General features: G+C 34.7%; 3 protein-coding genes across 4 annotated transcripts; 2 read left to right on the top strand and 1 right to left on the bottom strand.

Annotated features, from left to right (window-relative positions):
* The first annotated feature begins 752 nt into the window (after positions 1 to 752).
* LOC116775377 (probable sodium-coupled neutral amino acid transporter 6) lies at positions 753 to 9808 on the top strand. Its single transcript, XM_032668277.2, has 9 exons — positions 753 to 882; positions 4936 to 5134; positions 5525 to 5645; positions 5867 to 5979; positions 6811 to 6943; positions 7297 to 7459; positions 8131 to 8299; positions 8508 to 8633; positions 9251 to 9808. Exons 2-9 carry the CDS (start codon positions 4942 to 4944, stop codon positions 9790 to 9792), a joined length of 1560 nt encoding a protein of 519 aa, XP_032524168.2. The 5' UTR covers positions 753 to 882; positions 4936 to 4941; the 3' UTR covers positions 9793 to 9808.
* An 11-nt stretch (positions 9809 to 9819) lies between these two features.
* LOC116775387 (malonate--CoA ligase ACSF3, mitochondrial) lies at positions 9820 to 16212 on the bottom strand. Its single transcript, XM_061524482.1, has 9 exons — positions 15924 to 16212; positions 15560 to 15697; positions 14906 to 14998; positions 14133 to 14381; positions 12945 to 13122; positions 12130 to 12376; positions 11408 to 11608; positions 11020 to 11162; positions 9820 to 10653 (listed from the first exon to the last, which is right to left on the bottom strand). Exons 1-9 carry the CDS (start codon positions 16066 to 16068, stop codon positions 10209 to 10211), a joined length of 1839 nt encoding a protein of 612 aa, XP_061380466.1. The 5' UTR covers positions 16069 to 16212; the 3' UTR covers positions 9820 to 10208.
* Positions 16213 to 16445: 233 nt separating this feature from the next.
* LOC116775386 (mediator of RNA polymerase II transcription subunit 25-like) lies at positions 16446 to 26898 on the top strand. Of its 2 annotated transcripts, XM_061524481.1 has the most exons (15): positions 16446 to 16709; positions 17021 to 17179; positions 18039 to 18202; positions 19846 to 20000; positions 20083 to 20183; positions 20340 to 20508; positions 20848 to 20994; positions 21868 to 22065; positions 22556 to 22699; positions 22935 to 23025; positions 23367 to 23464; positions 23584 to 23868; positions 24107 to 24223; positions 24905 to 24956; positions 26796 to 26898. In XM_061524481.1, exons 1-14 carry the CDS (start codon positions 16588 to 16590, stop codon positions 24941 to 24943), a joined length of 1989 nt encoding a protein of 662 aa, XP_061380465.1. In that variant the 5' UTR covers positions 16446 to 16587; the 3' UTR covers positions 24944 to 24956; positions 26796 to 26898. The 2 variants fall into 2 exon arrangements, with proteins under 2 accessions (XP_061380465.1, XP_061380464.1); XM_061524480.1 differs by lacking the exon at positions 24905 to 24956.
* Positions 26899 to 26956: the final 58 nt, after the last annotated feature.

The raw sequence follows: 26956 nt of genomic DNA on the forward strand, positions 1-26956 counted from the left end.
AACCATGAGACTGTCAAGGACCATTTTATGTTCCACGTGATCACACTCAAGTCATACTCTTATATATAGGTAAGGGTTTAATATCAAGGGACAGGTTGACTTCCGCCATTTTTAGGAGCCAACTCATTCCGACCCACACAACTGCAATGGATTTGAAAAGTTTCATTTTATTCTCACATATTTCTTCTGGACTCAAATTTTAACATTTTACATTATGAGTAAGTTTAATATATCTATTATATTTTAATAATTTCGTGAGACTTCTATCTTTTGATTTTCCTTGTGGGCAAGCGTAACTTATTTGATCTAGATTCTGACGTAATTTCAGCAGATTACTTCCGACATATTTCCTTGGTTTCCTTTCACATGTGACAAAAAGTTATGTCCTTTATGGTGTAGTAGTTATTTAATATTTTATTTCACATATCTCAATCCCTTTTTGACAAAATTTTATGGAACCGGGTTAGTTCCATAACAATAAATTTCACTAACGCAAGAACAAGAAAATAAAAGTATCTTAATAAGATTAGTTTCTAACAACAAAAAGAATGTAACATATTTTCACGAAGAAAATTTAAAGAAACATTAACTATTTACGGAACTAGCAACATGTATTCCATTTTACAAGAAAGAAAAAAAAACGTTAAAAAAAAAAACTAGTTTTTAAACTTGATTTTTGAAAACATTCGGTCTAGCTCGAGTTTGTGTTTGACTGTACACTAAAAAGTGGAGTAAATTCATTACGGCTTAATCCCGCCGATCGTTGACGACGTACGAAATGGTTAATTAAAAAATAATATTTTTTTAAATTTCGAATGTAGTGATGCAAATGGAGTGTGAAGTGAAATAAAATATATTGTGTACATATTCTGGATTTAAGCAGTTGAGTATTACTTAAATATTTATGCAATATGATAAATATATTATTCTTATTTTTGTTAATTAAGTATTTAAAAGAGCTTAAATTATGTGAGGAATATTTTTTGTAAAATAAATTTCGTGGAACATGTTTTATTATTAAGATAATTTAATATTTTTTGGTAATATATATATGAAAAGCCATTTTTCATAATGCAATAATTTCTGTTAAACTTATTTTTTTATCCAAGCCGTTTGTCCGTACTTAGCAATGTAATATTTTAGTCCGCCTTAGTAACTATACAATGAAATTAAGAACTCCAATGTTCCTTTAAGCACACATACGACGGTCTAATCTGTTCCAGAAATATGGCTACCCTAAAAATTTAATTAAGCAATAAACACACACAAGCAAACTTTGATATTTAAATGTGTGAGTGCGTTATATGTAAGTGATCTGTATTGTGTTACGGTTAGCAGATTGTTTTTTGTGGCCGCCATATAATATAATGATATGTAACTAATACGTCTTTCAATGGTAATTTTAATCTAACAATAGATCAACACTTATGACAATTTTTTTTTCTCTTGGCAGAAACAATTGCATTCTGAATATAAAAAAAAATCGATAACAATAAACGTTACTGTCAAAAATGCCGTTTTGTTTTGTCATACGTTATAAAAAAAAATTGAGTTTATTACGCTATGTCAAAAAAATATTAAAATAATATAATATTGCGATTCTCATGTCCAGTTGTAATATAAAATATTATGACATTCGAAAATTTTATTTATTTTAATTATGTTTAATTTTGAATATTAATACATTTATGACATATATCTCAAGGCGGCTGAAATATCATTTTCTTAAACTATATTTATTTAGATTTTTTAACAATTGACCTATTGTAATATGAAGTAATTAATCGATTTATTTCTAGATTTTTTTATCTTTATCACCAAATACATAAATATTTAAGTTAAGACACGGCACGAGCCAACATTAATATTTAAATAAAACATTATATTAAAATATGATAAATAACCGGTTTTTAATGGATTTAGAACACGTGCCATGTGTTTTAAAGTTCAATGAAAAAAAAAATTGTCATTTTATATTAGTTATTATTTATTTATGAAATTTTATTTTATATTTGCTAGTTTCATATATTGTTCTTAATTTAAAATCAATTTTATTTCGATTAACAATGTAAAATTATTTAGTAAAATTTCACATCATATATCAATAAATACTTTTTCTGATTCTTCGTGTCATACAAAATAAAGTGAAATTAAATAAACGCTATTTTTTTTTCAATGTTTAGCAAAATTAAAGTCTTGTTTTTATTATAATATACTTTTAATGTGTTCAAAATATTTATAGTTTTTTAAAGTAATTAGCCAAGATTTTAAGACGCTAAACAGAAAATAAAATCCTCTTAACAACGATCTCGATATGAAGCGTGTGTAAAAGTTAAATTAATCAAATTAAATTTGTATTTATAATTATTAGAGAGATATTAATTAAAAAATAGAAAAATACGTCGTGAGCTTATATATTGAAAGAAATGACTTAAAATTTATTCCTGAGATTTCTAATGCCCGGTTCACATAGTCTGTCAATTGACTGTGGCCATCTCGACATTATTTTTTAAGTCTCTCTTGAACCATTCATTCCACATTTTGACTTTTCCATTATATTGGAAAGATTAATACATTAATTTGTTTACCAAAGCTTGTGTTTTATTTATTAAAAAATACGACCTTTACAAACGTAATTTTCAACTCATTTCAATTGAAATTCATGGTCGTAGAGCCAGAAGTAAGCCCATACTACAAGCTGGCTCGGTCACGCTTCATACGGAGATTTTACAGTTCCCAAATACGTTTAATATAGATTTACATATGCAGAAGTGATAACGGTCAGTGTGTATGTTATAATACAAACTTGTATTAAGGAATGTTCTGGTAAATTTTAATTTTAAAATGTATTTGAAATCGGATTTATAACTGTTTTAAGCTCGTCAAGACACTGTTGCCTTTGAGACGGTTGATCTTGAATGACGACTAACTAAATTATTGTCACTTAGCATGTATACGAGGTATGTAGTTAACTAATTTAGATATTTTTTGGGTGTATACCGAAAAGGCATTTGATAAAACGACTGCATATAATATTGTATTACAAGATGGACGCATTTAGCCGAAGGAGGCATGTGTGATAACTTTTATTTTTTCTATTACATACCTATGTTGATTATTTTTCTTCCTATTCGTGAGCTGATTGAGTTTGCTTTGAATTTTTATTGTTGGTTTATTTTGAAGGGAATATGCTTACTAGAAGTTTGTATAGTCGCAATAATTACGGCGTGTTTCCCATATTACGTGCATAAATATTTGCCGATTATACTATACATATCGTAGGTTATTGTATGGGAAATCAAACCATTAGTATGTACTATGATGCTAACTTGGACCATGCATGCGGCACAGCATATAGTACAAATCTATGTTAAGATAATATTATTATTCAATTAAGATTTTAACACGAAATCGAGACTATATTTTTTTTATAACATGGTTTTAAAAAAACAGGTAATAGTTACACTAATAATATTTACATAAATTTTTGATTATTTTAACATATTTTATTAATGTGACGTGATGGAAAAATTTCATTTTGAAAAATGAATTATCAATTTAAAATTTACGGATCCTTATTTTTGAAAACCGGTAATATAAATGGTGTTATGTAATCTGTGGTGGTCGTGGATAACCGATTTTTTTAATAAGAACCATTCATATAAAATGTAAAGACTAAAAATTCAACTATTAATAATGTTTTGCTATACAAAAAAACCGGTAGCATTAAAAAAAATGACGAAATGGTATGTTTAATTGCAAGTATTTTTTTTCGTTATAATTTTTTTAAAGGGCAAATGTGTTTTCTTAAATGTTTTTATTTTTAACTTTTAAGTTAATGTATATATATTTTTTATTCTTATTGAATTTATGAGTTTATCTAATATGTTATTCAAAGGGTTACTTGTCAACAGCACCGATGATCTTAACCTCGCCTTTGACATCTTCTTGCTGTTGTTTTTTGTATTAAATAAAGTAGGCTTTATACATATGACCTTATTCTTTTTCCAATACACCAGTCCCAATACTATACAGATCCACCTCGAGATAAATATATACCGATATTGATCTATAACCATATAATTATTATAACTTTTGTATGTTTGTTATGTAATTTAGTTGTAAGTTATCATCGTACACACGGAGCGTTTTCAGTATTTAATTTCTAAACCATAGCTCATTTTACTGAATAGTATATAGTTATCGAATGAGAAACGTCAAACGCTACGTATGTGACGTCACAGTGCAGACTTGTAGCAAGCACATTACATGACATTTATATTGATACAATTTAAAACCCGAAAGAAGACAATTGGAGAAAAACAATTACGTAGCTACTGAATTTTTTTTTTTTTTGTCAAAAACTAAATAGATTTACCTTCTGTGTTTAAAGAAGATTTTTTTTTTAAACAAATTTTGTTATTTAAATATTACTTGAATTCGTCACGAATTTTTCATAAATTACGTTAAATTTTTTTCATGTGAAGCTGAATTGGATAGCGGTTGCTTATTTTATTGAATGTCAAACGGACCTTTCCGATGTTTAATTTTAAACTTTTTTTTTTCCCGTCGCTTCTTAAAAACATAATATACATATATATTAAATTTCTTATATAAAAATATCTTCTTCTTAATTTCCTATTAAATTTAATTTTACATCTGTATGCTTTTACCATAAGTTTACAGTTACACTACTTAATGAGCATTTATAGTTTCACACATAAATCTACGCACGTTAAAGTATTGTGTTAGGTCACTGAATAAAAAACGGGAATCGTTTCGTATGTTTGACTATTAAAACTTGTGTTAAGCCTACCGGTTTATTGATGTTGCATTTTTATTGTCAATATTTCTAAGTTTAAGTCAATATTTCTAAGCGAATTTCAGTGAACAATACAAGGGAAGGATTACAGCTTAAGTTATCATTCTTTCTAGGTCACAATGAAGCTGCCTCGTTTCGATTTTGAAAATGGTTCGTCAGCTCGTAAACCCACGAGGGTTGTGATATATCATGAGCGTTACACGGTAGGCGAGACTACGGGGGGACTGAGCGCGCTTTTCACCATGCTGTGTATAATCGACCTCTTTGGTGTATTCCCTGTCGTTGCTCTACCGAAAAGTATTATTTCCTGTGGTGAGAACTGAGATTCAAATGTCATCCCATTTTTTTGCACATCATTTTGCGAGACATCGTATTTTTGTTGTTTTGAACAAAAATCAACTTTTTGACAGTACTTTTTCAACATATTTAATGTATTAATTGTCATAAAATTAAATTGAGACGTATAACTTCATCAGGAATAAAATCTATTCTAAGTTAGTAGTTACTTAAAATCTATCTAACTTTTAGACTTTCAACGAAAAGCATCGATATAAATGCCACAAATATATATTTAAAAAACTTGTCTATTGGCTATTAATTATTACATTCTATGACCCGATTTCATTTTCCAATCTTCTAGCTCGATTCAATTTAAAAATCGATCTCAACTCTCCTTTGTAAGAATCATCTGTTTTCTTCCAGGTATCTACGGCATACCGCTGGTGGTGGCCGTGTTTTCTCTCCAGCTGTATACAGCTGTACTGCTGGGTAGGAGCTGGCTGCTGGCTCACGAGATATCAGCTGACATGAGAGAGAAGAGCAGGTAGCGTAGTGATACAGCAGAATAGATAGCAACATTAAACTTTAGAACCTAGACTAATTGTTTTAGTATTGTTTCTCTTAGTTTGATTTGCTTTTAGATTGAGATTGCTTTAAAGCTTTATAGCAAAAAGATTATGTTGCAATAGTAAGATAAATAAAGTGAGTGAAGTAGAATGAAATGAATAGTGTGTTGGTTTGTTTATAATTATGTTAAAAATACAGGTTTCCCTACGCAGCGGTGGCTGAGTTGGCCTTCGGGAGAAAAGCTCGGAGTCTCGTGACCTTCCTTATAGATGCCACAGTATTCGGGGCCGGGGTCCCCAACTTTATTTTTGGTAATAATTTCCTTCAATTCTAAATATATTAATTATTATGTGAATTCAAAATCTATTTTGAATTATCTGATTTCTAAAGTAATTATGCTGATTACTCCATTACTCTACTCGGCCGTGGAATTTAAAATAGAAGAATGTTTTAATTTTTACGTTTAGAAAAAAATTACATTTTTGAACGTATGACCTTGAGGTTTTTTTCGGTCTAAAATTATATAAAAACTCGTTTCACAAATTTTAATTTTCGAAAATCAAGCTAGATGTCATTTGAATAATTGGCCTGTTAATTAAAAAAAAAATGATTATTATAACCGACCCTATCAGAAAAATAATATTCATATTATAAATTACTTTATAATTATCTTCCTCTTAGTAATGACATTAAAATTATGACTGAAATATGTATTATTAATTAAAAGTGTTTACCATTTTAATTTGTTGATTGTTCATTTTAAATGTGGACTTCATCCGTGCAAAGACGTGCACAGTATATTCTGGCAATGTCGGTTTACAATTTATGTATGTGAAAAAAAATATTCATTTTGGCGCCAAAATAACAAATGATTGACAATTACATTTAAAATATTTATATTTAGAACTATATATGACGATATTACTCACGTATTTTACTATTTGTCGTTTCACACCACCACACGGCAAAACGGTTTCGTTTACTTTGGCTTCGATGTTGTAGACTATTGAAATTGAAGACGTGAAATAAAAATATTTTATTGTAATCTTAAGAACATGGTTTAAAATATATTTATATTAGCATAAATATCTGATATGTGTATTCCCTTAACATGAGCTCATAGTTTATGTTCACCTGAACAGCGTCGCAGAGTATGCAGCTGTTTTGGTGGAAAACTACCGGGGGCTCCGTGAACGTATCCTACTGCGTTTGGATGATCGTTATAGGGCTCCTGTTGTGTCCCGTCATGTGGCTGGGCTCTCCAAAAGACATGAAGTCAGTACTGATACTAGTTTTAATACGAATTAACTTTAACTCATACCTAATAAGCAATTCAATAGGTATTTAAATAAAACTTAACTCAAATAATTTTCATTTAACTATCTTTGTCAGAGGAATTAAATTAAATGTCCTAACTTTTTAAAAGAACACAGTCGTATTCTAAAAAAAAAATATAATATAAAAAAAGTCGGCAAAAGAATGATCGAATCCTTCGATTGCTAACGCATCTAGAAAATTGCATTCCAGTTACTTTGCCAATTGAGATATAGAGGCCCTACGACTATATCACATATATATATATATATATTATTTTCTTGCGAATAACAACGGCCATGTAATATTTTTAGGGCAATAGCGCTTACGTCAGTTTTCATAGTGAGCACGGTGGCTGTTAGTACGTGGATAGGAATATACATGGATGACAGCTCTCCACCCGCCAGCGGAGACGTCTTGGAGTACGTTCCCAGCATCAGGGACTTCCTGGTCGCGTACGGCATCATAGCCTTCCAGGTATTGTATACTATCAGAGAAACTTTAACTTATAGGAGTGTTTTATTTTCCATGGATGCTTCAAGTGTTGATCGGTTGAAGGAATTTTAATTCGACTCCAAAAATACCAGAAATTACGTGTCAATTAAACCAATAATCCTGGTATCTTTTTACATATTCTCTCTGGTCACTAGAATTCGACAATACTAAAAAGTTAGTCCATGACAATGACGAATATTCTTGAGAACTAAAAAAAACTTCAAAATCAAGACAAGACTTGAAGATTTCGCTTGAAAATTATACGATAATTTCTCTTTGTAAATATGAATGCATCATGTTAGCTATTCCCCCAGCTTCGCTTACGTATATGAAATAATTCTAAAAACATTATTTAAAGCCTTGGAAATGTGGTTGTGATAACCTTTATGGTGGTTCAATATAATTTAATAAGAAAATTCATAGCCATAAATCAGCCTCTCTCAAAATGGGCGCTGAAGCCTAAGGGGGGGGGGGAGGCTGTTAAGAGATCCAGAAAAAAATGTTTAGCTAGGATAAGTTAGTTGTTTTTCAGTAGGTGAAAATATGGGAGCGCAAAATAATATCATTCTCAAAATGGGCAGTAAACAAAACGAGCTTAGGGACTCCGAATATACTCATAAAGGTATATGTGATGGGATTCGTCGGTTTCCTAGTTCGACATCCATCCAATGCTGCTGACTCTTCAAGTGGACATGAAGGACAGCCGGCGGATCAACTCCGCGGTCCTCGGAGCGTTCACGGTCACGGGACTCATGTTCCTGATCACCACGCTGCTGGCCGCCACGAGGTACGGCAACAACGTGGAGAACAATATACTACAAGGTGAACACAACTTGACAGGTGTATAGTGTAGTGTAGTGTAGTATAGGATAATGAATATCTTTATTATCTGTAACGTAAATATCGTATCAGCTGTTTTGTAGGTTATATTTTTAATCTGTTACTTATATGTACAAACTATAGTACAGGAATTCACGGAGTATTTATTTAACATCGAAGATACATTTAAGTTAGTAGAGTATATACGTAGGAATGCCTCCGTCGGTGACCCTGTACGTGGTGGCGTTGCTCGTGACGTTGCAGCTCTGTTTCTCGAGCGCCGTTGGGAACTCAGCTCTGTTCCAGCACGTCGAGGACTTGCTGAAGATACCGCGAGGTAGATACATTAGATGACTATTGATTTGTATTTAAAATTAAACCATTCTTTCGGATACCGACTCGATTATATTATTTTATTTTATTTTACCCGACGTTTCCGTGAAGGAATACGTCTGTCAGTTATTTATCTACCGCCAAAAATTTCTTAATTTTTTCGCGTTTTGCTCTGCGTGCATCCGGAAAGTCGAGAAAATGTAAAATAAAATAATCGTAAAACGTAGCATATATGAAAAACATAGTTTCATTTTAATGCCCTCACGCTAAGCTAGTCTCTTTCTAAAGTATTTGAGCGGTGAGGCGGTCGAGGAAAACATGTTCGGACCAGCTGGTCCCTAACGCACATGGCATTATATCTAAAGATAGATATGACAATACCACAACAGATAAAAGAATAGTACAATTAAGTTTTTCTTTTCTCAGACGTAATGCAGAAACAATTACGCTAGAAAAAAAACTATACGTAATTTTCAGAGATATAAATTAATTTAAATCTCTATAGATATATTTACTTACAAAATACGTATTTTTATTTTAAAGTTGAAGTACTTTTATTCAAAACTGTATGCATTTATTATATGCAATATTACACTAATATTAAGTATATTATATTTCCAGAGTTCTGCTTGAAACGCTGTCTACTCAGGTCTGGTATAGTCGCGTTCGCCATTTTCCTCGGAGAGTCGGTACCAAGATTCGACTTAGTCATGGGGCTGGTGGGCTCGACTCTAACCGGCCCGCTCATGTTCATATTCCCTCCACTTTTCTTCCTGAAACTTTGCTACATGAAGACCAAAATAAAAAAAATCGACATGATCGTAGCCAAGAAAATGGGTCATTTGAGTCCTAGACGCGAACAAAACGGCGAGCTGTCAGATCACCCGCTCATAATGCACCGGGTACAGACTAAATATAAAACATTCGGCGGGAAAAACGAGGAGGGCACTTCCGATATAGATCTGGACGAATATGACGTTAAGTGGTATGACGTGTTACTGGCCCTGGTCGTCATGAGTATGGGCGTGTCCGCCACTATGGCCGCCACATACTCCAGCTGGACGGACGCCATCTCCAGCGCCACCTTCACCCAACCCTGTCTCCTCAACTCCACCGCGGCCGCCAGGAGCTTCATAGAAGCCACATATCATATAAGCTCATAATCAATTCAGACGCTATTTAAATAAAACTTATTTAAAACAAAATTTAATTTAATTCGCAAAACAACACATGTCAGTATATTTACAATAAATAACGAGGAACTCGACATTAAAAGCTACAGGGCAAGTCCATACACATCAGCACCGTAACCGACTTACAATAACTATTATATATATTTAAAGTACACTAACAAAATATATATATTTATAACAATAATGCAGAAATAAATCAGTCTAATTGCGTTCATTAATTACAAGATAATATTCTTAGACGGTTCAGTCACATTGATGGGACATAGAGACTTGGTTGTTAATATTTATATATTATGTGTATGTTTGTATGTTTTATATTATATGGTGGTATAAATCTTGTGGTTTTTCACACCATGGCGCTGAATATCCACTTGCTGAGACGGTCTTCACTGTTTAAACACCAACTTCTCACCAAACTGCTGTCTGATGAGCTTCTTGTCAAGTTTGCCCATAGCGTTCCTCGGCATCTGATCCACTATAACCATAGTTTTTGGCAGTTGGTACGGCGCTAGTCTCTTGCCAGCTTCATCTTTCAACTCTCTCAGGGTCAGACTCCTACCTTCCTTGAGAGCGACCACCGCTGATACAATCTCTCCGTAATGTTGGTCAGGTATACCCAATACGGCTACATCTGATATGTCTGGATGCTCAAGAAGGGCGGATTCCACTTGTAGGGCGCTGACTTTGTATCCTCCCGTCTTAATGATGTCTACCGATGTCCGGCCCATGATCTTGAAGGTGCCCTGGGAGAAGGAGGCCATATCGCCAGTGCGGAACCACCCGTCTGAAGTGAAATCTGATGAAAAGGCGCTGGGCGCGCGATTCCAGTACCTAGAAATTCAAAATTATCACTAAATATAAGTTATCTTTAAACTTAGACATGTACATATATATATATTTGACAAATTATTGCAACTTTAGCTATGCTAGGTGTGTTATTACTACTGTCTATAGTAAACTAACCGAAAAATACATATAAAATATCTTTGAGTAAAGAAATGCAGAAAAAAGTTGTTGTAATATTATGAAATAAAGCGATATTATTCTATCATTAATCTGGGATAAATACATATGTATTAGAAACAATTAGTTTTATCTGTGGCCTTGGTCGGGTTATTGAAATTCAATAAAAAAAAATAATCCCATACAAATAGCCAAACAGTTAAATAAATACAATATTTATACAATAAACATCACCTAGTGAACACAGCGGGACCCTTCAATAATAACTCCCCTTCACACACATCATTGTCTGTTAATTTTGTTTCATTGACCTTCCAGTCGTTATCAAACTCCTTGATGGACTGACTCCCTGTGAGACCGAGCTTGTCAAGAGATATCTGAGGATATAACATTAAATATAACTAGATTTGTACACAATTCTGATTAATTAGAAAATATAGAGAGAAATATTCTTCGACAAAAACAGCACGAGCATCCTCTGGGATATATACTCTGCATTGTATACTTTAACACAGACTTAATGTTAAAAAAATATATTTATACTACGAGTTATATAGAAAAAAGAATTAATATATTTTTCCATAAATGGCAATATTTATTGTTTAATCAATAAAATATTTACTTGTAAATCTGGCATGTCTCCGGTGACATCGACCAGGGTTTCCATCATGTTATCTTTGAATTCCGCGATTCTGGCCGAGACCCCGGGCAATGGGACCCCCACACGGCCCACCAACCTTCCTTCTAGGGGTCTGTAGGGGTTACTTAATGCCATACCAACCTCAGACATACCATAGCGTTCTAATAGCTTTAGTCCGGATATCTGGAATCAGAATGAAATTTTGATAAAATTATATGCTTTATGTGTATATATATTAATTATATGTTAAATATAAAATTAAAGGAAGTATATGACTACAAAAGTAGACAGGTAGATAATATCCAACCAGCTTTTATATGATGAAGAAATACAAAAATTTTATTCTATATCAGGGGTTCGGAAACCGAATTGTGTCTTGCCCGCTTTGGGAATAATTTTTTTTTGGGCGCCCCATTTATTCACCTACTGCGAGACTACTATCATTTATCTTAGCTAAATGAAAAAGTAAATCACCCCCCACCAATCTACACAACGCCCCCTTCATATGTTTGGTATCTTATCTTCCACATTAGGCCTGCAGAACGCACAAAGAGAATAATTACCCACTTTGAGAAATACTGTTCTAGACATACAAAAATGTTATATAGAAAACCTCATAACCTGCTCTCATTCATTTCAACCTCTTTGCACGATTTAGAAGAATTAGTTTAACAAGGTTATTAGCCTTTCCTTATCTGACTCACCTCTTCCCACTTCTTGAACAGGCTCTCCGGTAAGGGTGCAGACCCAGCGCACATGAGTCTCATCCTCGATGACAGTGTACTCTTCACATACGCTGCCGTCTTACTGTCACTGAACATTTTGTCATAATCAGCCGCTAATTTACTGTACATAGATGGCACTCCGTGGAACACTGACACCTTGGCCTTGTCCGAGTCCAACAGCTTAGCCCACACGGTGTGAGAGGTGAACTTGGGCAGCATACGGATCCTGTTGAATGATGTGATGGTTAAAATAGAAGACAGAATGATCAAACGCTAGACGCACGCTAGCTCAGTTAGCAGGGCCACTGCAATCCCATAGTCAGGAGGTGGCAGGTTCAATCCTGCTTGTAACAATGAATTTTCAACTGTATTCAAATTTTTATTAAATTAATGTATCTTTTTGTTTAAAACTTAATTACACATAATATTACTGTTTAAGAAAAATTTATAACTTTTGTGAGTGTTAGTGATTTCGTTCACACATCTTCTCGATCTAAATTACTTTTGGGCAATTTGTATAACGAGGTCGGTAGATGTGGTGTATATAAAACAGACAATTTTCTAGTCCTTTTTCAGTAATATTTGTCTATAAATACGTATACATGAGACATTATTACACATTACAGCTTTACTAGTACAATAGAAATATATATATATATATATATATATATATATATTACTTAGTCTTAGAAATATCTAATAAAAAAAGCTGTACATATTTCTATTAAACTTTTCAAGAAACAATCATTACTATCGAAGCACATACAAATTTACGTTTAGCTAGTGTTTATAACCTGGCTCCAGCCGCCATAGTGGCGTTCAATGAATTAAGTTGGCCGTGTATGTGATGTAGCGGCAATGTATGCAGCACCACGTCGTGGGCGGAGTATTTCCAGGCTGTGTGAAGTGCTGCTATCTGGATGGATAGCATCCTGTGGCTCCAAACGACACCTTTGGGCTTACTCGTTGTACCTAAAACAAAATTGGATCTATGATGGATTTTGGACATTTATTTTTCTCTTTTTTGCGATATATAAGTACTTTATGAAGTCGTGGTGGCCTGGAGGTTAAAGGCCCGCCTCTCATACGTGAGGGAGCGGGTTCGAAACCTGGCGAGTACCAATGTGATTTTTTCCGAGTCATATGTACTTTCGAAGAGTATTTAGACACCACCGACGGACGGTGAAGGAAAACATCGTGAGGAAACCTGGTCTTATAATTTCAAATTATAAGATTGAAATCGCCAAACGGTCTTGGGCAAGCGTGGTGATTAATGCTCTAACCTTCTCCATGTGAGAAAAGGCCTTAGCTCAGCAGTGGGCTTCGATAGGCTGATGATGATGATGAAGTACTTTAAGTATAAACAACAGGTTGACTGAAATATAGTTTCTGTACAAGAACACCTCCCTTCCTGTTATCAATCATGCTTTTCTGTACTAAGATAACGTAATGTAGGAATTTTATTCGAATAGATACGTAACAGCAAAATTCACATCAGTACTACAAGACCATAATATTTCAATATATTACAATTTATTATATATTTGTTATTGAGCTTCAACCCGCGACTTCGCCTGCATTTTCCTTTGAAATGGATTGTTGAGGAAAATAAAGTGAAATAAAAAAAAATAGACATTTCAACTTTGTAGCGACATCTACCGTCAGTGGCACGTGACTTTATCCTAAATACAATTATCAAAATGTGTTAATTGGGAGCCTCAATAAATTCCTGGATAAATTATAACCTTTATGCATATATCTGATCTATATTATTTTAAATATTCTCACAATAACTTCCGTAACAAAAATACAAAAGTAGGATCATACAAAATTTCGCATATTCGCAAAACCTTTCACAACTCTATACATATTTAAATCCCAGTGTTATTTTAATATTTAAGTTACATTAATTTTTTTTATATAATGTATAAAAACTGGTCATAGAATATATATGTATAGAGCAAAGATGTCACAGAACTCACCGCTTGTATAAATAAGCATGGCCTCATTGTCGCCATACCATTTGTTAGTTAAGTCTACGTCTTGTAACACAGTCTTTTTCTCTTCAGAGTTTTCCGATCTGTTTGAAAGTAATATCGGCTTCGACAATTCCTTTGCTATCGGCTTCAAAACTTTCTCAAAGTCATTTGCACATATGATCAGTTTAGAATCACTGTCCATTATGAAGTACTTCAACATCTCCTCAGGATGAAGTGGGGTTAGAGGTACGGCTGGAATTATTGCATCAATTAAAACATCATGTCTTAATAAAACCTCATTTCATCGAAATAAAGTTATAAATATAAAACCTTTTTTTTAAATAAAGATTCTAACTGGCTGATATATATTTTTTTATTATCGTATAAATAAATTTTAAATTTAGAATAAGATTGTCAACCAATGTATGATGATAATCATTGCAATGGAATTAATGCCAATATCATATACATATATTTTGTATCTTTTACAATTTTTTTTTAAATTTCATGACAACATTGATGACAATTTGTAAATCTTTTACTGCTAAGACTAAACGAGTCATACAATACAGATCAAATAAATGTACAATTTGTCAGAAAACATAATCCTACAAATACCAAAGAACGTAAAGTAAAGAAAAATCTTACAGAACGATTTCCTTTAATTTTAATATCCAGCTTCTTTGAATTAATATACCTTAATATCATACAACAATGCCCAAAGATTATATTAAGTAGGAATGACAAATTTCGCCTCTTCTATTCCCAATACTTACCAATGTTGCCCGTCATCCATATCGCCCACTGTACAATAACGTGGTTCGCATCATTGTTACACATGTAACATATTGAACGTTCAGTTTCACCCACTGAAAACAAAACATTGCTCTTGAATACTAGCCGACGCCACAATTCATTTACACAGATTTTTTTTCTATTGATGAAACTAATTCAATAGATTATAGAGAAGCCTAAATTATTTTTTTATTACATCAGTTAACCAGTCCTAGTTCTAGGTTAAAAGTTCCAGTAAAGTTAGTCTATATATTACATAAATAAGCCTTATAAAAAGACAAGTATTATGCAGTAAAACTTATATATTATTGTGTATATATATATATATATATATATATATACATACAATAATATACATATGTTGTATGCATTTAGTATGAAGCTGTTAAAAGTAATAAAGATTACAACCAAAAGATTTCCCTCATTATAATATATCAATATTAATGAGAATATGAAGGTATTACGTAGAGTACATTTAACTCTATTTCGTAAAAGAATTCATAATTTGTCTAAAGTGATATAAGTTGTAGATTTAAAATGTAAATAATATTTATTTTTATTTGGAAATTATTCGATCATCAACCTGTATGTGTGGACAGAAAGCTAGGAGTAGATAAGGGCCATTAAAGACTTACATAATAGTGCTGCAATTTCTTTGCTGAGCGCCGTTGCTGCATCATACAAATCAGCGTATGTATAAGTTGCAAAGTCATCTTGTAATGCTACTCTTGTAGGAAACAGCAGAGCTCTTCTGAATACTGGAACTACACCTCCTGGACACGCAAGTTATAATTTTATCTATTCTTTATATATAATAATATATAAATATATATATAAATATTTAATCTCTGTTATTAAAGGAATAGTGGTATATGAATGGTATAGGAATAGTGACATAAAAAATTGTTGTTTTTAACAGAAATATTATCTTTTCCTATTTTTATTTTCATCATTCTTTTATTTACGTTATCATACACAATTCATCAATCTGTGTCTTACCTTTTTTTATATCGTGATTGAAGGAATTTAATAATTCAGCATTTATTTCTTCTTTCACAGCTGTGTTAGAAATAGTTCTAGAAAATGACAACGGTTTACGAAAAAGCCGGTTCAAAAGACGTACAGAACGCATAGAGATCTCCATTATACTATCTAGTCACCTAGTGGTAATGATCTTTCAAAAACAATTCTGATTCACAAGTCACAACGCTTTTACGTAGCAAAGAAATGATTCTTCAATTTATTTTTAGGAAAAACAGACGTGAGAAGATAAGAAAAAAATGAAACTTGAAAGTGATAAGATTTTTTTTTTGTAATAAAGTCTAATAATGCGCTAAGTTCAAAGTTCAATATGAAAGACAAAATTTTAATTCATAATTCTAAAATTCCACAACAATCTACAATAGAATATTACAAAAATATGATTTGATTAATATTGCTAGAAGGTTCACCAATATTGGATAATTTTAGAAGATTTCAAACTTCTAAACTAACAGTTAAATGTCACTTTCAATTTTTATTATTGCCAGTTGTTTTGCTGTTTCCACTGACATATCTATTTTGTTATTTGAAGTTCAAACTTAATCTAGCACGTTCAAAGAGACACAGAGCATTAGTTACATCCATAGAAATAATTATGCTGTGATATTTTTAAATATTAACAATGGTGGTAAACGCACCAGATTCTCCTATACAGGCTGAAGTGATATTTGTAATAGAAGCAACGTCAGTGAACAGCGCTTTCATAAATGAACTGAAAACAAACTACATTATACCCACACTCGAGTAAGTTTATAATTGTAAAAAAATATTATAAAACTAATATTTTCGGATTACTACGCGAGATTCTCGTTTGCCATTAATCACTGTTGCTGCAAACTAATCGATATATCGGTAGTATGTAGTTCTAACATAATAAAATAACACGTAATAATCCGTAAACATTTGCTATATTTCAATGAATACTCGTGTAATTCCTAGATCCCATATCTATTTACATTTATGATATTTGCATTATAATATTCTTTTTTGTAAAAAGATCGGAAATCGTCTTGGATGTACAAATGCGTTTCGATGCTTATAATTTTGTTATTTAGATATTTTCATGGTGGTGCTTTAGAGGAGGGTGTGGGCAGTGGTTCAGTGTATGGGGTAGTGGCCTACCAAGCTGCGGACTGTCACCCTGGTTCCCCTGTCTCAACATTTGGTCCATTTACTTCACCGGAGACAGTTATAGACACAGTTGATAATATACAGTAAGTAAACAATAACAACCTTTGCTACTACGCATAGATAATAAAATGTAGCTAGTCAACGGATTTAGTTAATGATATAAATATAAAATAAAAGTTTTTTAAGTAATTTTTGTAATTTAAGTAGGGTTTTGTAAAAACGCATTAGAAATTGTACTGATAAAAATTAAAATAATCAAGAGATAAGTTTTTTTTTTACAGTTGGTAACGATTTTAGATTACTGCTGTGTTTAGGAATATTTGGGACAATTATGCGGTATTTCTTGATATAAATCAGTATTTCTATATTCTCTGGTATAGTTCCAACATCATGATAGCAGCTTCCTTCTTTCCATAACTAATAGGTTTAACTTCCTACAAAGGCTCCGATACAATTTTTACTAGATAGATCATTATAAAGCCAATATTCTATGAAGACAATATTACTCGAAAGGTTTTCTTCTGAAATAAAAATAATTAAAATTATACTTTTACTAATAGTCCTGGAGGCCTGGAGGTTAAAGGCCCGCCTCTCACATGTGAGGGTGCGGGTTCGAAACCTGGCAAGTACCAATGTGATCTTTTCCGAATCATATGTACTTTCTAAGAGTATTTAGACACCACTGACAAACGGTGAAGGAAAACATCTTGAGGAAACCTGGTCTTATAATTTCAAATTATAAGATTGAAATGGCCAACCCGTCTTGAGCAAGCGTGGTGATTAATGCTCTAACCTCCATGTGAGAAGAGGCCTTTGCTCAGCAGTGGGCTCCAATAGGCTGATGATGATGAAATGATACTTTTGTGTATATTATGTTATAATATTCTATATTCTGGTTAAGTTGGTTAACAAATAATATGAGATTATTCCATCATTTATCAGGTTCATAGGTGGTCATGCGGAAAGCCGAGCTTGTGTCACTGAAGCCCTAACCGTGGCGCTATCATGCCTCGAGGAGTTGGGTCGCACTGATATACCTATGCATGTGGTGCTACTGTGCTGTTCACCGCCCTACTCTGCCTACAACGGTGGCCTGGTGCCAGCTGGTTAGTGAAAGATATATAGTAAAATTATATATTAATTAAGTTTATGAGAATATGTTGAGTATCCATTTTAAATATGACGAAGGGTTTTTGATTGATTGTTAATTATGAAGTTTCCAATTTTCATTAAGTATATAGGCTCTGCTTGGTATATAGGTCAATGTGTGGGCTACAAATACATTCCTTCTATGTAGGTACATTGCATGATAAAAGGTTAGGTAGTTTGAATGACACGACACACACGATAGATGTCGCTGATAACAATGTGAACACAGCCACAAGGGCAATGACCCTGGGTCATAGTGACCGGAGGTTCAGGATTCATTTTTTAAGAAATAAAAAGGAAATCTCGAATATTGAATACCTGTCCAATACAAATAGTTCTTTGCTAAGCAAAGAATCCTTCAGTTTAACGTCCTATAGTGATAATTATAGATTGTGGAAATTAAACTCTTTGAAAAACAGACGCTACATCAAAAATTGAAAAAGTAACATTTTCGTGTTTTGAGTGTTTGTTGATTAAAAAAATGTTTGTAATTTTTTAAATAAATTATAAAGAACAACCAATACGGAATCAGCAAAGAAAAATAACTCGCAATATCAAGCGATATGACCAAAGCAAAATTTAGAGATACATGATAAAATTAGTCTCGGGATAACTTTACGCATCCTCCTAGTCGCTGGATCGCGAGCACAGCAGTCATTTCTCTCTGAACACTACACAGAATAAAACGCCGATCACGTCGCCGACAAAAACTTGTAGAAAATCAAAAATGATAACTTTGCTTATGTTCGTTTTAATTTTTTATTCCTTGATGTATTTGAATGTTTATTTATTGGAAATAGTTACACCATCGACTTATCACTAACACATTCACTTAGCGGTAGGTACAGGATATTAAATCTAGGTGAATAGATCATTACAGGTGTAAACAACATTGACCTTAAGATAAGGCTATACTAACCTAATTATATCTTTACTAAAAATAAAAAATAAAAAAAAGTACATATAACAATGTTCCAAACTAAATATGAAAAAACTTTCTCAAATTACTTAGAAACTGAATAAATATTCTCTAGAACATCTTGTAGGATAAGATCATCTCTATTATTATATATTCTGTAAAATTCCTTTATGTATTTAGGCGTGACAAGTGATTAACGAATTTTCTTGATGCTGTTTGATGAATAGGCACACATTTGGTTTGATTTTCTGTTTGGTGGTTTATACATAGACCTTCGACACCAGCTGTGGGGTGTTGGTACTGTGTATGGGAATCGCAAATTTAAAACTTGAGAGAAAAAAATTAATAAATGTGTACACAAACTTTAAACTCAAAGACGGCTCCTTACTGGATCTTGGGTAACGATAGCCTTCTTATGAGCCACAGTTCAAAGGTTAAACTTATGTAAATTGAAAAACACTCGGGAAACATTCAAAGCGAGAGACTGTAGATAATGTCTGCTCACTATACTGAAATACAGTAACTTGCCAAGTTAGTTGGCAACTAACTAGGCAAGGAAATGGGTTGCAAGTCACGTATTGTTACTAAAATTATAACAAATACGTAAAGCGTAAGGTGACGCGACCACTACTTATATGCGAGGAGTTTGTAATCAAGCAGAACTGAAATATATGTTTTAAGGTGCTCCAGCGACGGTGGAGCAAGCTGGCAGACTCATAGCCGAGCGCGGCGTCCAGCTGTCGATAGCAGCTGCTAAACGCTTGCCAGCGCTGCTAGCGCTTTACGAGCACGCTGGTGGTGAACTGCATACAGCGCAACAGAGGAACTATGCTAAGGTGCCATGTACTATAACCCGAAAGTACATAACGGAATAGCGCGGGTTATAATTTATATATGAAATAACGAAAATATTCTCAGGATCCTCGTCACCTGGTGCTACTTCGAGGGTACAGCCTTAAAGAGCGCCCGCCCAGCCCCGCCCCGCCGCCAGCACCGGACATACAGACGGATGTTTACGGGTATACCTGTATACCTTTATGCAATATATGGACCTAACATAATCTATATATAGGAAACAACTAACTTAACTGTTCCCTGCACAGATTCTGCGTTGCTTTTTTTGTCTTGTGTTTATTATATAGTGTATTTAACACTATCTCTGTTGTTTGTTCCAGTCAAAGCGCCGTTCGTACAACAGTGCCGGCGGCCCGCGCGTCAGGGCCCCAGTACCGTCCCGGAGGCCCGGCCCGCGGCTGGCTCGCCCCTCCGCCGAGACAGCAGTACGCTAACTCGGCTCTTCTCACACAACTGGCACAACCCTCATGTCCGCCGCCCCCGATACAGGTGATACAGGGTGTTTTAAATATATTTTGTTTAGGTATGTCATGCTGAGATATGTATATTGTGATAGACTAACTTAGAGTGCAGCTTGTTAGTATACAGGGGTGTATATATATATACAGTTGGCTCAGTATCCAAGAACGAATATATTTTTTGTATGTATTCTTAATTTTTATTGTCTAGATGTTTGCTAAGAGAAAATCAAATTAAAACACTCTTTGTAGATGATATTATGACTTTCACAATTATTATTTTTTAAATTAATTATCGAGAAAAAATTAATCAGCTGGCATAAAATTTTCATACAAAGTGGATATGGAATATAAAGTATATAACCTCCAGGCGAACATCCAACGTATGCAGCTCTTGCAGCCGGGTCCTTCGGGTCCGTTACAGAGGACGTACATCTGGAGCGGAGTGCTGGAGTGGATGGAGAAGGGGAAGACACCTGGGGATCAGCAGAAGGTCACTAAGCTGCTGCCCTGCCAGGTCTGCTGGAAATACACCTGCATCCTATAGAATTAATAATAATAGCGAAAGATCGGTAGATTTTTTGATACATTGTGAACGTGTGTTCTCTGCCGAATATATGCAACGATTTCGATGAAACTTTAGAGCGATATAGACGGGACCAAAGAAAAAGTTATAACATATCGTTCTATAATATTCCATAAGCCCGGTTTTAATGAACACGGAAAAAATCGGTCTTCAAAAAATATACGAAAATAGGACGTGAGATTGTTGCGACTGTTGTGAGGATCTGTGATATTTACCTTCCTCGCGAATGGGATTGTTAACTCAGAGGGACTCTCAGATCTGTTTCCTTATAAAAATGTTTACTCGAGATCTCGATCGAGAAGGATGACGTCACGAACGATTAAAAAATATTAGCATCATTTTAAGTCACTGGGTCATTTTGACTCTTTTTTTTGCCTTTGCCCCGGCCGCGTTCCCCCGCGGTCGGAAGTCTTCGAAAGATCTCACTTCGTAAAAAAAAAAAAATTTTGACCCTATCCAATGACGCCGTAAGAGTTGCTTTTTATAGGAAGTTCAGTGACGCGGGTCACATACATCACTGCCAGTCGCTGATCGGATCTATCTTATTTACACAACACGTTCTTAAGTTCCGTCGGAAGGAAGCTGGCAAAAACTAGTCGTGGAATACAAAATTTTTGCTGCTAATATTTGGTCTGCTCGAAGAGTCTGAACAAAAGCCATTTAGCGGTTATTGAACCAAGAAAAATCTTAGTAATGTAGACCCTGGCACTGCTGAAGCTCGTCTCCCTCCGACGATGGCCCGGCGCCCGCACGGTGTGTCCATCTAACGATGAGAGGCCTCGTCTCATGTGAGATATTTCCCAGGTATCGGCGAACTCCAAGGACATCGAGCCGGAGTTGAAGGTGGACACCTGGCCGAGCAAGTTGCTGATGCAGTTGATGCCGAAGCAACTGATCAGCAACATCGGAGGCCAATACCTCAAGGACAGCAAGTCTGTGCTGTTCCATCTGCAGCAGAACGAGGCTTTGGATGCCCTCACCAAGGTTATGGTCAACGGTTTTGTGAGTATCTTCATAAGTTTGTATTATTAGTTACACATAAGACGCTCGTGTGCTCGTTTTAATGAAATTAATTATTTCGGATACAAGGCGGGTTTTAATTATATATATATATATTTAACGTTTCGGTTCCTCTATAGCAACCGTGATCACGGACAGGCGAAGCGAAAGCGTCTCCGCGTAAATTAAAACGCGTAGTGTCCGAAAATATTAGTTTCATTTAAAGGTTTTAAGCAAGGTTTATAAAACTAGTAAATTATTACCATTATTTTTGTTCGTCATAAAAATAATGTTACGCGACACGCTTCAATGAAAAGTCCGCGAGTCGATTCAAACAAATGTTCAGTAGATTTTAATATTTTTGGTAATAAAACTGCACTTTGAACAAAGTTTACTTCGCCTTACCTTATACCCGTACTCAGAGCGCATGTCTGAGCACATGTCGTGAGTAAGGTATCACGAGACGCATCTTCATCGCAGGCTCCGTTTCCAGGCTGGATGCGTACATTTCTCTCCGATGTCCTCACCACCGCAGTGCGACATCAAAGTTTTGATACTCTTGTACACATCAGACAAAAAAGCTTTCTTGGGTTTCATCCCGAACAATCAAGCGACTTTCGTTGACAGGCTTAGAAAGGTGAGAGACGTGATTTGTTTGTATAACGTTGTGGGACACAGAAGTATCACACTTATTACATGACTCATACAAATAGATTGTACGTAAATACGCTGAGAATTAATAATAATAGCTGTTGATCAGTACTGAAAATATATAGTAACAGTGATTTTTATACTTTTAGTTGATTTCCGTAACAAATATCTCGAGCGAAAAGTTTTTAAAACATAATAAATGAATTCTGGTCGTCGTTTAGGTGATCCAACAACAGAAAATGAACAAGCAAATTCCGGTTCCGGTGAGCGCGGCCGCCATGACCGGTAACATGCCCGCCGCCACCATGGCTGGTAATTACTGTGATTATTTACAAAATTTATCACGTTTCGTTGGACTCACTTTTCATGATAGTTCCAACGTTGCAGTTAAGTTTAACAAGTAGTATTATTGGTAAGCCCACGATCATCTTGACTATAGGATGTTTAAAAACGTGTAGTTTGTATGTGAGATTTTGTATATTATCCCTTTGTAATTTTTTGATGTTTTCCCAAAGTGAATTTGTCACAGGATAATAGGGGCCTGATTATGTGACATTATTATGCAGAAGTAGAAGGTATATGCGAGGGCAAAAATACACAGTCTATATATATATATATATATACAATAATCGTATTTCTTTAACACTCTCCAGGTAACTCCCTCGGCGCTGGCATATCTCCTAATTTATCAATGGGCGGATCCCTCAGCGTCAACAACATCAACAACCAACAGGGACAACAACACACGCAGGTATATATATATATATCACTTAATGTAACTTGTTCCTCATCTCAATATAAAAAGGTTAATTTAAAATAATCCTTTGTATTTCTGACAATATTCCTAAGCGTTTGATTAAATGTCACCAGGGTATGATAATGGGAGGTGGAATGGCCGGTCAGGTGGGTCAGGTGGGTCAAGTCAACCAGGTCGGACAAGTCAGTCAAGTCGGGCAAGTCGGTGGCAAGGGACCGCGCGGTGTTCCCCTGGACGGGCTGGAGGCGGCCAGGCAACAGAACCTGGAGAAGATCCAGCACTTGCAGCAGACTCTGGAGGCCGCTCACCAACAGGAAGCACAGTTCAAATCGCAGATGGACATCATGTCGCATTTACACGCGGCACAACAACAGGAACAACATTACAAGCATTTGGAGGTTAGGAAGTGTTTGTTGGTGTTGTTGCAACGGATAAGGTTATCGCCAGCCATCCCCAGTCAGTTATCCGACTACGCGTCTCTGTGCTGTTCTGGCGTCTAAATCACTAGACGTCTTGATTCCAATCTGTTTATTACATTTTACGTTTCAAACGAAAAAACATCGCTAAATCCTCGCAAACACGCCTTATAGGTTACACTGATAGAAATTTCGTCCTTAATAAACGTCTTTATATCAGGAGCAGCAACGCAAGCATCAACTGCAGCATCAGTTGCAGCAACAACTCCGCGGAGCGCAGCGAGGCATGAGACCCATCATGCCCACAAACCCTGGGCTTAGGCATTTATTACAACAGGTAACACACACACACACAAATACATACACAAACACACACATACACATGCCATAAAATGTACAGACAAAAAGCCATGTATGAGTATAACTTAACATAGTAACGCACACATGGACAGTTATTTTTTCTCATAACCAAAATGCATAGAGTTTAGCATAATGTCTTTAATTTCACTTAATATAAATACTCCGTGATGAGCTTCCTGCCGCATCCGACGTTTGCATGTCAGGCGATTGCCAAAATATGTCTGAACAGTGTCTGATATTCCATACGAAAGGTATTTTAGTAATAAATAGAGAGTTCAGCAACATATTCTGACAACACTGGCATCTGGACGAGGAGTCATTATGAACTGGCAACATCACCCTCATTTAGAACGCTTTGGAGTCAAGAAAAAATCACCTGATCAATTTTATTGAGTAATTTTGATTAGACATATTTTTAGTAGTTGTATTTAAACCTTCAAAATTGCTCGGTAACTAGTTAACAGGACGCCCTCGCGGTGACCACGACTCATTAGCTTTGATATAATCTAGTTAAAAGCACGCTTACCCTCCGTATCGGTTGCTGAATCACCACTATGCTCATTTATAACGCCTCGCACAAACACCAGACTAATCTGAGCGTCCATCGAGCATAACTGAGCATACTGAGCGCTCAATGCTCAAGTCACTTGTGTTCTAGCAACAGCAGGCGGCGCGCGGCGGTCGTCCACACATGTGATGCAAACCACTAAGTAATGCTTCCACTAATATTTCCACCGACTCGCTCGTGATCAATAATGGCAGACGGTTAAACACATTACCAACATTTTTTATTCAGCCGCAATCGGATAATGTACTTGAGTTTACAAACAAAAAAAAAAGCTATCTTCATTATTATCATGAGCGAGTTTTTTCTTTTTAATTTTTGTTTTATATCAGCTCCATAAGCGAGTACAGAATATGTCTTTGTACGATTATTGAACTGATATGTTCACTTGGCTTGACTAATTTTATACGCAATAACCTCTCAGAGTCTGACCGAAAGATACCTTGAGTTCTGATACAGAATAAAAAGCTTTGCATGCTGTCATGATCGCTCGAGATATATATATATATATATATTTAGGTACATTTTGCAATAAAATATATTTTTTTGAATATTATGATATATATTTTATTGCGAAATTCTCCGAGTACCTGTGTGTATGACAGGTAAATAGTTTTATAGTAGCGGAGGTCAGAGCGCTGAACAGCTTTAAAGAACTGTTGGACAGTGTGAACTTGTTAGTGGTGGGGAGAGCGATTGGGGATTTAAAAAAATGAGCAAAAAATAGAGGGACACCTCGCCAGCCCTTGATCACGGTTGCTGTAAAGAAACCGAAACGACAGGAGTATGTAGTTTTTAAAATAATAAAATACGCGTGGTAATTCGAAAAATACTAGTTTCATTAAAATGAATACGGGCGAAAGTCTTAGATCTCGTTAGACAAAAAAAAAAAAGAAAAAAAACATCAAAATTATCAGAATTAAAAAGTATAAATAGTCAACAAGTGTTAGACCGGAGAGGGATTTAACAAAATAGATTATTTTTAGTGCTACGACTTCATTGGTCCTGAAGTCGTGGAATATTTTGCCAATGTCACGTTTTTGTTCGCTGGACAAATTATAATATGAGTGAAAACAGATTCGGTGGGTGACGGAAATTGGGGATATTTTTTGTAGGCGTGTGAGCAACTAAAGAGGATTAGTTAATTGGATTTTAAGATTTGTTTGATCAGATAAACTGACGATTTGGGTGCGATTAAGTTGTTCATTAGTTATCTGTATTGCAAAAAGGTTATTGTGATCTTGAAGTAGTCGTCCGTAACGGAGTTATACAGGGGGTTCCCTCGATCGGAGGTTTTAGTAAAGGAAGTTTTTAAATCGGACAATTTTTAATTTAATTTTAAAAAATATATGTTTTTTTTATAAAAGTATTAAAAAAACATTGTACCGAGAATATGTAAATTATTTTGCAAGAAATAGTGAGAGGGAATGACGGGCTCGGTGCGGGATCAACACAATAGCGGCATTTGTACAAACTATGCATTATATATGATTTTAGAAGTTGTGTCGCATGGAACTCGGCAGATTATTTCTTTGGCTTTTATTAATTAACTTCGGATTTAAAAAAAAACTAGAACCGCGCTCGAGTGTTTCAAACTAACTATATTCTTCAACTTTGACTCGCTAAAGTTTTTGTCATGTCGTTATAGGAATATTATTAATCAACTTATATTATTAAAATCCGACTGTTCCGAGGCTACACTAAAGATCGTACTTAATAGAAGCCTTTCACAGGCTGTGAGGATTCTTTTCGCTGTAAACTGCCACACTCAGGTCCCACTAGATCCCCTCTCGTCCTCCCCTGCTATTATTCATTATCCAACCTACACTTGAATTTTGCCATTACTATATTTAATGACATAATGAAACATGATTAATTATAACTATGACAAAATTTGAGACGATCTATTATCAAGAGAATATTTGTGTAAGATCATATGTGTGGGTATATTTAAAATATATTTTATGCGTGTCGTTTGTAACAGCAACCGCAGTATCGCGCTGCGGGCACGGGCCGCCCGCCCGGACAGCAGTTCGAGGACGTGGCGAACTACAACGACTTCCTATAAAAATATAATATTTTGACTAAATGCCTTTCATTTTTTTTTCCTCGCTGGCAACATTCCTTGTAATATGACCATCGTTA

This window comes from Danaus plexippus, chromosome 25, assembly GCF_018135715.1.
Source record: "Danaus plexippus chromosome 25, MEX_DaPlex, whole genome shotgun sequence".
Taxonomy (NCBI): domain Eukaryota; kingdom Metazoa; phylum Arthropoda; class Insecta; order Lepidoptera; family Nymphalidae; genus Danaus; species Danaus plexippus.